Genomic DNA, 12500 nt, shown 5'->3' on the forward strand with positions numbered 1-12500 from the left:
TTATTTGTTTATTACAGATGGGGAGTGCTAAGCAGTGATAAATAAAACTGTAAAGTTATTATATTATTATATTACCAGTCCGAATATGCTTGAGGTACGTTCGAACTGGTGAACAAGCTACTCACTGCGTTTCGTCACGGAAAATATATCCCGTTTGTTGACAAATGGTGTGTATACACCTAGCTCAGCTCGCAGCGTCACCTACCCAGATCGTAAGATGCAAGCATTTCGTGACCGAGGAGCAGATAACTACTCCGAAATGCTTGCACCTCACGGTCTGGGTCGGTGGCGATGCGATCTGATATAGATCAACAACGGGATATACTTCCCGTGACAAAATGCCGTGACCTAATATGAACATACTTCTCTGATTACATTTGACACAAACATATTTTTATTTATGTTTTTATTCGTCTCTATAGAGACAAACATTAACATTGCTTTACACTTCGAACTGTTTAACTACAATTTTAATTGATGATTCTCGTCTTTCTTACGCCATTTTCATTGTTTTTCAAATAACTTTTCAAATATAATATGCTTTAATTTCTTCCATGATACGGTTATAATTCACTGCCTACGGAAGACGCTTTCAGATCATATCCTGTTGTGTTGCCAAAGTGATCGTCTCTTCAAACATGGGAATGACAAACTAAGTCTGTAAACTTTGGGTTGAAACTATCTATAGAGTCATTTTCTTCCCCATTTGAAAAAATCGTTCTGTATTTACTGGTTTCACTGACCAGTACTTCATAGATATTTATGAGGATGGAAAGTGCTTTTAAGTTGTGTTCGAAAAAATCTTTGTAATATAACCGTTGTGGTCAAATCAGTTTATTTACTGTTACTAACACGCTAAAAAACAACAAAACAAAAACAAACAAACAAACATATATACGATCTCCATGCCGGACACATGATTCTGCACACGCATGCGCTCTGACTTGAATAGAATGTACTTGTTATTATTAAAAATAAAAATAAGTTTGTAAATCAGGGGTCGGGGAACTTTTTAACCAGTTACCCCCAAATATATTTATATACGCCGGCATTACTCTCTTGATTTGAAAGGAAGAAAATCAGATTCTTTGAATTCAAAAGGTTTATCGAATTTATTTATATAGAGAATACAATTATAAATATAAAAAGTTTAAAACAAATGCGATAAAATAAAATATCCTCAATATAAAAAACAAAAGGATTTTTCTAGAAACTTTTTCACTTCAAGTTTTGGAGAAATGATATTGTTTCATTTTTGTTACATCAAAAGTGGAGCATTTTGATGCCAGAGTAATTTGGATACTGTCTTTGAGGTCCAATCGACTACTCTGCTTTGTTTTTATGTTCATTAGAGTGGAAAATCCTTGTTTGCAAAGGTAGGTTGTTGCAAAAGGCAGCAACTTTTTGACTGCATTCTTATGCCAGAAGAAAAGGAATATGTTTATTTTTTTTTATATATATAGCCTAATGACTCCTCATTACCCACAAGAATTTTATTTTTACCCCACTTGGGGTAATTTACCCCTGTTTGCCGACCCCTGTTGTAAATGTAATTATGGAAGGCTTATTAGAATGAACAAATATATAAACTGTATAATATTTTGCTATTTACCTCTTACAGTAACGAAAGAACTGGCCATGTCTACTCCTTGGTTGTTAGTCACCTCACAACTGTAAAGTCCGGTGTCTGATGGTCGAGCTAGAGTTACCATTAAATCAGCTGAAAAAATAAATAAATAGAAAAATATAAATATATGAATTTATATATACACACACGCACACATGCTTGCACGCGCGCTCACATGTACATACGTGACACGATGCAGCCAGTTCACTGACGAAGTGAACCGGCTGCATTGTGTCACGTAACAGGCCTTAAAGTTCATGTAATTAACAGGGGCATTTTTCTGAAACAAGGTCACTGGATATTTCTTTGATAGGACTGATCAGCAAGTTGCAAAAATTACGAAATACAGGTACCTTACAATAGCATAAATATCGGTTACGTTTATTGTGTTCCTTTTTTATATAGCGTGCGGACTCAGGAGTTAAGGGGGATTTTTGTCAAAATACGTCGAGCCTTGGAGTGGAGTGTAGAACTTATCTACCATGCCGAAACATTTTGCCAACGTGTTTCGACTTCTAGCACACCTTTTGTATATATGTGTATATTGTTGAAGCCATAAGAGCTTATATACTTCGATAGAACGTAAAGTAATTCCCCTCTGAGCCGTGGATCTTGAAGCAAATAAAGCTATAAATAATAGCGTGTTGTTATTAAGCTAAAAAACATATGGATTAGAAAAGCCGAAGGCTGCCTTCAAATTTTTTTTCTATGTATGTATGTATGTATGTATGTATGTATGTATGTATGTATTTATGTAAATGTGTATATATATATATATATATATATACGAATGTATACAAACATATATGCAAGCGTACATACACACGCACGCACATGCATACAGAAATAAATATGTATATATAAATATATATGTGCGTGTGTGTGTATACACACACATACTACATTCCCCCAACTATATATATATATATATGTATATATATATGTATACATATATATATGTATATGTATATATATATATGTATATGTATATATATATGTACATATATATATATATGTATATATATATGTATATATATATATATGAATATGTATATATATATATATGTATGTATATATATGTATATGAATATGTATATATATATATATATATGTATATATATATATGCATATGTATGTATGTATATATATATATATGTATATGTATGTATATATATATAATATATATATATAATATATATATATATATATATATATAGCGAATGAGAGAGAGAGAGAGAGAAAGAGAGAGAGAGAGAGAGAGAGAGAGAGGGAGAAAGAGAGATTCGTGTACATTCATACACATCATTCAGTTGAAGTTAATCTGGATTTAAGTCTTAGTGAAATCGAGATTTACTGTTTGATTGACACAAAACAGACCATCTCCTCAGGTGACAACTACGATGTTCAGATGTCAAACTCTTGTCAAACACGAGGAAGGTATTATAAAGAACTTCACGCATAAATACAAAGCCACTGGACATTTCCTTGATGGGATTGATCAGCAAGTTACGAAAATTACTCCCTAATCAAGAGATTTAACGCCAAAGAAGATTATATTGACTGATTAAAGTTTTTTTTTGTCTTGCCTACTTTCCTTCGTGGCTCTTTACAAAGGTGTGTTATTTTCTGATTGTGGCACTTGATGTGAGTATATGAGTACACACATGCGGATTTTTTCGTACAAACATATAGTCACATGTTTATACAGGTAAAAATATGTGTGTATGTGCGTGCGTGTCTGTGTGTGTATATATATATATATATATGTGTGTGTGTGTGTGTGTGTGAATATATGTGTGTATGTCTACATCTCTCTCACCCCACTCTCTCTCTCTATATATATATATGCAGGTGGTTTTTACGCATTATTTTCTGAAATAAAGTGTCAAATTCATTTTAATTTAAGGCATTTTCCGACTCTCTAACGATTCTGCCAAATCGCCGCTGTAATAGTAATCTAATAATTGCTTCAAATTTTGGCACAACGCCAGCAATTTTAGAGGAAGTGGCTTATTCGGTTACATCGACCCAGTACTTGACTGGTACTTTATTTTATCGTAAAAGCAAAGTTGACCTCGGTGGGAGGGATTTGAGCACAGAAAATAAAGAGCCGGAAGATATAATGTAGTGACAATCGTAATAATTCTAATTTTGGCACAAGGCTAGCAGTTTTAAGGAGAAGGACCAAGTCGTTTACATCGACCCCAGTACTTGACTGGTATTATATTTTTATCGACGCAAAAAAGATGAAAAGTAAAGTTGACCTCAGAGCGTAATGAGTCAGAAAAAATACTGCTAAGCTTCTTGTTCAACGTTGCCCTAATGATAATTATCATTAAGTATGATTATAACCAAACTAACTTTTAAAATTAAAATCGCCATCCGTGTATCATACTAAATGTTGACCCACCGCTAGAAGGCATGGTGCTGTAGAATTATCTGAGATAAAATCTCTACATAGACTTTATTAAAAATACTGTATATATCGATGCGAGACGAACATCATATTTGCAGTCATTTACAAGATTGACAGACACATGCACCCGATTTACAAGATTGACAGACACATGCACCCGATTTACAAGATTGACAGACACATGCACCCGATTGTCACCTGCTTAAATGAAATTCGTACCTGATATGTATAGGAAACAGTGAATAAAACATTCATTAGTGTTGAGGAAGCATGTCTTACCGCAGAAAAAACACAGTGTTTGCAACTTAAACAGCATTAAATGAAAATCACTATCTGTATATCATACTAAACGTGTATGGTGATGGTAGTCATATTAAATGTATGATGATGGGTAAGACTGCTCCGTAATTTTATGCTGAATAACCCGTACAAATGATTTGTTTATAGTAATCAAATGCTTGTGTTGAATATTAGCTCACTCCCTCCATCAAATCGATGTTGCCTGAACAAGTGCACGGTGTACTAGACATGTCGAAGTGATCGGAGAGCAAGGTGAGACAAAGTGTTTTGTTCAAGAACACAACGCACTACCCAGTCAAGGAACTGAAACCACGATCACGCAATCGGGAGTGCTACACCATCACCACTAGGTCATGCACCCTCATGACACACTAAATGTGTACATAAAACAAGTTTTTGAAGAGATTTTATTTCAGATAATTTCGTAATATTATGTCTTCTAATTGTGTGTGTATATGCATTTAGTATGATACATAGATGGCGATTTTAATTTAATGCTGTTTCAATCGCGTGAATCGAGTCTTTCTAACATTTGTAATAAGTTTAAGCAGAAAGGGAAGTGTTGCTGACTTAATCGATCGAAGTACATAATTGGTTTTTATATCAATCTAAGGTAGCGAATCGATAGAGTCACTAGAACGCTGGATAGAATGCCTCTCGGTATTTGTTCCAGTTCTCAGCAATCTGAGTTCAAGTCCAGCCGAGGTCAACTTTGCTTTTCTTCTTTTCGAGCTCAATAAAGAAGTGCCAACACAGAGTAATGGTTTGGCGGAACCTCAAAAAAGTGAGACAGATTTTGCAGAATTTTCGACTTAGGTCCTAGATAGACATCAATGCTGGAAGTATGAGAAGTAAATATACACCTAATGGGATTTGAACTTAAGGACAGAATTAAATAACACAAGGCATTTATTTTCACCAACTCTGCTATCCACCGCTCTCACTGCCTTCAAAATATTAAAACGAAGGAATTTTTTTTGAAAAAAGAAGCAAATAGTTAGCAAAATGATATACTACACATCCATTATTTATTATATTAATGTGTGGCGGACAAGAAAATTGTAAGATGTTTATGAGCGTCGATGTAGGTGTTGTAGAATGATTTTATGGTGAGTGATCCGATGAGAAATAAACATTAAAAAGAAAAAAATAAGAAGCAATTTATGTTACCCTGATAAGCCATACCCGACTATATGGATTATTTATACTTCTCGGTATAAAGAGAACAAACTGTCAAATAATTTATGGTCCCAGATAACACCACAGCAGACGATATTAAAATGAGTTTTTACACTTGCTTAAGACGGAAACGTCTGCCTGCTAAATGTACTGGAGTCTCAAACGATAATGATTTCTAAAGATCGTGTCAATAAGTTGTCAGTCTCTCAACCTGTTTGCTATGAGTTCATTCCTTGTCACAGGCAATGCATTACTCTCTCTTTTACTCTTTTACTTGTTTCATTCATTTGACTGCGGCCAGGCTGGAGCACCGCCTTTAATCGAGCAAATCGACCCCAGGACTTATTCTTAGTACTTATTGTATCGGTCTCTTTCGCCGCCGAACCGCTAAGTTACGGGGACGTAAAACACACCACCATCGGTTGTCAAGCAATGCTAGCAGGACAAACACAGATACACATACACACACACACACACACACACACATATATATATATATATATATATACATATATACGACGGGCTTCTTTCAGTTTCCGTCTACCAAATTCACTCACAAGGCTTTGGTCGGCCCGAGGCTATAGTAGAAGACACTTGCCCAAGGTGCTACGTAGTGGGACTGAACCCGGAACCATGTTCACTTAAGCAAGACATTTCACTTTACATTTTCTCAATGAAGGAATCATTAAGTAGAAGTTTGATTAGCTGGAAATAGCAACTACATCTTCATTTTAAAAATGGAAGGGTACATTAGATAATGAAGTCTTGCATACACTGCCTGAAACACAGATGGGACAGTCTTAGCTGGAATGCCTTGGATCACTGCTCTGCTCGTCAGAACTGATTTACAGATAAATAATGATGGCGGGGACGATGACGACGGCGGCGGCAGCTTCTCCTGTCCTTGCTGCTGCTGCTGCTACTATTACCTTCACGACTACTACTACCAATGCTGCTGCTGTTGCTGCTGCTGCTCCTATTACCTCCACGACTACTACAACTAATACTACCAATGCTGCTGCTGCCACTACTACTACTACTACTACTACTACTACTGCTGCTGCTGCTGCTGCTGCTACTGCTACTGTTATTGCTACTACCACCACCACCACCCCCACTACTTCTACTACTACTACTACTACCACCACCATCACCAGAGAAGTGGTTTGTAAATTGATTGGGTTTGGATGGAATTGCTGGGTTACTTACTGACTGATTGACTAACCAAACGACTGACCGACGGACTGACCAACCAACTAATCAACCAGCCAACCAACCAATCGACTGACCGAGCGACCAGCCAACCAGCAACCGACCAACTAACCAACCAACCAACGAATCGACTAGCCAACCAACCAACCAGTCAACCAACCGACTGACCAACTGACCTACCAACCGATGACCATTTGACCAACCGGCCAACCGACCGACCAACCGATGACCGACCGACCGACCGACCGACCGACTGACTAATTATTAACCCGTTGTCTATCCCATCCATCTCGGTGATTCTCAGTGAGAGGTGGGTCCATCCCGTCCCCTGAGAGAAGTGGACGCCATTAAGGGGTCAGTGAGCCAAATCATATTACAAGGACTCTGGAAATCTACTGTGTCTTGTTATAAAACCATTTGTTACTTCCTGTCCAGATAGACGCCATATTGTGCCGACAGCAACAGTTTGCAATGAAAGCGGTCACACGTTCTTTGAACTAAACATGGGGCTTTTCTCCTCTAATTGTTTCAGTCATTAGACTGCGGCCATGCTCGGCCACTGCTTTGATACTCAGTATTCATTTCTCCGTACCAAGAGGTCAGTAACAATGTACAACGATAACCACCACCACCACCACCGCCGCCGCCACCGCCACCACCACCACCGATACCGACACCGCCATCGCCGCCGCGGCTGCCACCCGCCCAGAATTTATACATATAAGAGAGACACTCTAACTACGATAAAATAAATGTTTTTAATACACATTTTTTTTCTTTCTATGAATGTAAGATCAAACAGATTTTTGGTTTTAATTAATCATTTTAATTATATTAACAAAAAGAGTATGCTATTTTAATTATTCCTATTTTAACCATATTAATAAACAATGTATTTTATTAAAAATATATTTGTTTATGTTTGTTCTAAGTTTAATTACAAACGATAGCGTTATCGCTCAAGGGTAAAAGTTAGGGTGGGAGCAAATATTTAAGTGAACTAAGTGGGTGTTCTGTGGAGGCGCAATGGCCCAGTGGTTAGGGTAGCGGCCTCGCGGTCGGAGGACCGCAGTTTTGATTCCCAGACCGGGCGTTGTGTGTTTATTGAGCGAAAACACCTAAAGCTCCACGATGCTCCAGCATGTGGTGGTGGCGACTCCTGTTGTACTCTTTCGCCTCACACTTTCTTGAGTAACGCTGGCGTTCCGTCCAGCTGGGGGGAACACATACGCCATAGAAACCGGGAAACCGGGCCCACGAGCCTGGCTAGGCTTGAAAAAGGGCGCATAAAAAAGTGGGTGTTCTGTATAAAATATATAAATAAAATGGTTGAGTAGTAACACGAATTTAACTTAATGAAAACCAAATGAATGAAAGAAAGGAATAATTAAACAATACTTGATTAAGCGTACTTATGATCAAAGGTCTTCAAACCGTGATCCTCCTGTTTTCCCAGGACAATATATCTATAACTACATCATACACACCTGCTGTGATGTGAGAGATATTCGACTACTATTTCTAGCTGATCGACCAATACTCCGTAATGGATCCTTCGTTGCTTTGTCTATTCAGGCTTAGATAGAAAAAGCGTATAATCTCATTTCTCTTCCCCATAAATCTAAATGCTGTATCTGAGTAAGAACTTAACAGAGCCAAGTCTGAGATTGGAATTCAATCTTTAAATGGTAAAATATTTCAGTTAATTTGGACCATTAATGTAAATGGGAAAGGCATGAACGTCACAATGGGGCACTGCCTTGAAGAGGTTAGTCGAACAAATTGACTCCACAATTTAATTTTTTGTTTCTTTTTTAAAATCTGGTAGTTATTCTGTTGCTTTCCTCTACCGAAATGCTATGTTATGGAGACCTTGAACAAAACCAACACCAGTTGACAAACACAAAGACCACATTTGTCTGTCTGTCTGTCTGTCTCTCTCTCCACACACAAACACACACACACACACACATGTATACGATGGGTTTCCACACAGTTTTCATCTACCAAATTCACATACAAGGCGTTGGTCGGCCCGGAGCTATGTTTGTCCAAGATGCCGTGCAGCGAGACTGAACTTGGAACCAAGCGATTTAACACGTTTTATCACGTGTGATGCTTTGTATATATATACAGTGGGCTGCCCACATTTTCCGTCCGCCTAATTCACTTTCAAGGCATTTGTTGCCCTTGCCCAAGGTGTCACGCAACGGAACTGAAACAGAAATCGCGTGGTTGCGAAGCTAACTTAATCACACACTATTTTCTATAATGTGTTATATCCTTATTATAACGCTCACCAGTAAAGACACGACCATCTCTGACCGCCTACTACGTACTCTTTCTTTATTTGGCACTACAGCCATAACACAGAGGGGACACTAGAAGGACAGACAGTAGGGACAAAAAACATAAAACGAATGAAAATGAAAGATGTTATATAATGAAAATGAAAATGGCTGCATGTGCCCCACTCCCATGCAGTACCATTTTAACGTTTATGCACTGTTTACAATCTTTCATTTTCCTTTGTATTTTCCCCCTTATCATCGTTTTCCCCTCTTTTTTTTTTAAATAGAAAATTTTACTTTTCTTTTCATTTTTTCCAATAAAACAATTTTACTTTTTTCCTCCCCTTTTTTAGTATTTCATAAAAGGTTCCAGAGTTATTCAGGACATTCGCCAAAGGATTACTGGAAGTCCAAAGAAGTCAGCACATAAATTGACGCAGCAGCCTCACATAAGCAGGAAGTCATACCAACGGGTATTGGAAAGTCTAAAGTAGAAGCTATATCATTTTACATGTGTGCAGCAATTAAAAATGGACGACAAGGGCAAACGAGTAAATTACTGCACATGGCTTCTGAATAGCATTGCTAATGGTGAGCCATTCCAGAACATAATGAGTGATGAAGTATGGATTCATATGTCCGGCCACGTAAATTCGTAAGAGAATCCTCACCTTGTGTATGAACAGGCACTACAAAAAAAAAAAAAAATGGGTGTTTGGAGTGCTGTTTCAGGGACACGCATCAATGGACAGTACTGTCAGTACGGAGGTCTTAATGGACATTTTAGACCGGTTTTATGCTCAACTCACTGAAGATGAAAGACAGGTGTAATTCTTCCAGCTGGATGGGGCGACTTGCTACATTTTCCTGGTGTCCATGCAGCGAGTTCATGGATTCTTCGCTGAGGAATTTATGCCCACTACGTTCGCCTGACCTTTCAAAATATATTTATTATCTCTGGGGACACGTTAAGAGTACAATGTACAAAATAAAAACGGCAGATAATACAGGAATTGAAGAACAATACCGCACATGCGGTCGCCGCCATCGAAGTCGCTATTTTATACTGGTGTACCTAAATATGGTCGACGTGCACAGCTGTGTATTGATGCCGTTGGGAGCCATTTTCAAACTCTCTGAAGGCGAGTCCTTTCCAGTAGTTGTAAATTTATCTCTGTATTTACACTATACTGCGGAATCCGGGTTACTTTTTCGTGCGCCTCCCTGTATTAGCTAAAAAAAAAACACAATCAAAGGGCAACACACATCAAAGATGGGATAAAACAATATCGATGTGGATACAATCAATTGAATCTACCACAGGTACATAACTGACATTTATATATATTTTCGAAGTTAGACGGTTAAAAACTGAAGTCACTCCCAGTGAGGTCTGAACCCATAACGTAAAGAAATACAACTAAAAACCGCATGAAATTTGATTAGACATATGTGGTTCTTTGACTCCACTGTGCGCTGCAAAATTATAAAAAGGCGAGATATATTACTTAAAAAGCTTCAAGGTAACGTGAACTCCTACACGGCTAATGTCTATTAGCTATTTAACAGAATCATCTGCTACGCAGTTTCCATGACCAGTTGGAACTATTTTTCTTAACTCACATCGTTAAAATCATTAAGAAAGACATTATAGATATCATCTTTCTTCAGAACCTCATTCAAACACCGTAATATTAGAGTAATGAGAGGGAATAATGTTTTGGAAGTGTAACAAGAGTGGTACAATACTGAGGAACAACAGAAGAGATTTACTAAATCAGTAGAGCGCTAGATAGTATATAGTTTTGTCTCTCTAAATTTTGTGTTCAAGCCTCGACGTTGTTAACTCTTTATGCCCACCGTAAATCCAGGAACCAATAAAATAAGTGAAAACTGACATATTGCAATTGCTCCAACCTCATTTACTTCTCTCATACAGCAACTGGTCTATATTAGATCGATATGAATGTTAGATCACTGAATAAAGCGAAGAAAAGGATTGACAATGTTGAGCACCGGAGTTCATGTCTTAGATTAGTTAACATCTATCCCATGGAAGCTCATAATATTGAGTTTCAAACCCTAGAAGGGTAATTTTACTTTTCATCCCTTTTGAACCTATAAAAGAAGTTATTAGATTTACTCAATTATACCCGTCTCCCTATAGATTCTATAGGCAAATCTATATATATAAAGCTGAAGTTGCCTATGTGTGGCAGGTTTGGTAGCCTTCAACTAACACTATCTCCTCCGAGACCCTGCGGCGCAAGTCGACCAAAATTGAGAGTTTGATAGAAGAAGGCTTGCTCTTCCTTTCGTAGAAGATAAATTCAAATCAGACCATGTTAAGACCCAAAATTATTTACATCAAAAAGGTGCTTTCTTTCTATGAAAATCCCAATTTTTTAACGATTTTTTGACTGCTGTGTCGCCATTTTTCGGTGTATTTCAACCAGAGAAATGTCCACTTAAAGAGAATAACAAGCTACAAAATGCAAAACTTTTACTTTTCAAAAATTCCAATTCTAAATGGTCGAAACAAACCCGAGCAACGCCGGGCGATACTGCTAGTATTAAATAAACGTTTATGGTGAACAACACAGAGAAAGCAGTGAGTCCTTTGCAAGTCGAAGCTAAGGCCCAGTTTCTATTCTAGGTTGATGTAAATAACTTAATACGCCAGTTTGTTAAAATAAGAATTATGCCATAAGATATAAATACCTATAATACATTACTAAAAACATATCTTGTTATCCATTCTACTAATGGACTCTAAGACACTAGACTCAAGTTATTGGCACAAATTTAAAGATATTTGGTGAGGAACTTAATTTAAAATTGATTCCACTCAGTATAAGCTGGTCCTTATTCTATTGGCCATGGAAGTATGGAATAGCGAGATTTGAAATCACAATGTACAAGAACAATTTATGCGGCACCGAATTTGGTCCAAAATTTACCGTTGGTGCCATGCACCGTCCTAATCAGTTGTAAGGTATTAATTATACAAGCGCAATCAAATTTAAGAATTTCTTACGTATATCATCTGCCGGCGTTTCAGATAGTGTGTGTGTATGTGTGTATGTGTGTGTGAAGGAGGAAGTTGGGTGGGGTGGTTGATGGTTGGAGTGGTGAGCTGGTCGAGTGTTGGTGGTGTCCCCTTTCGAAATGCTGTTATTTCCTCTTGCGTAGGTTAAAGAGAGCCTGTCATACACAGGAAGCAACACATTCGAGATAAAGATCTCCAGGAGGCATGTCTTTCTGTGTCTGGTACTAGTAATGTGTGTGCGTGTGTATATATATATATAAATGTGTGCGCATGTGTGAATTCGTGCATGTGCGTGTGTATACATATATGTGTTTGAGAGTGTGTCTCTCTACATATGTGTGTGTGTATTATATATACATACGCCGCGTGTGTGCACGTGCATGCGTGCGAGGGAGTTCACGCCATTGCTCTAGTTTTACACACATG

At 37.6% G+C, this 12500-nt stretch overlaps 1 protein-coding gene across 1 annotated transcript in view; it reads right to left on the bottom strand.

Annotated features, from left to right (window-relative positions):
• LOC115232598 (hemicentin-1) overlaps nt 1-12500 on the bottom strand; it is an 84969-nt gene that overhangs the window by 15340 nt on the left and 57129 nt on the right. The window contains exon 6 of the mRNA XM_029802570.2: nt 1613-1720. Coding sequence (XP_029658430.1) covers nt 1613-1720 — 108 coding nt within the window. The remainder of the gene's footprint in view (nt 1-1612; nt 1721-12500) is intronic.

Source organism: Octopus sinensis, linkage group LG2 (genome assembly GCF_006345805.1).
Source record: "Octopus sinensis linkage group LG2, ASM634580v1, whole genome shotgun sequence".
In the NCBI taxonomy this organism is placed as follows: Eukaryota; Metazoa; Mollusca; class Cephalopoda; order Octopoda; family Octopodidae; genus Octopus; species Octopus sinensis.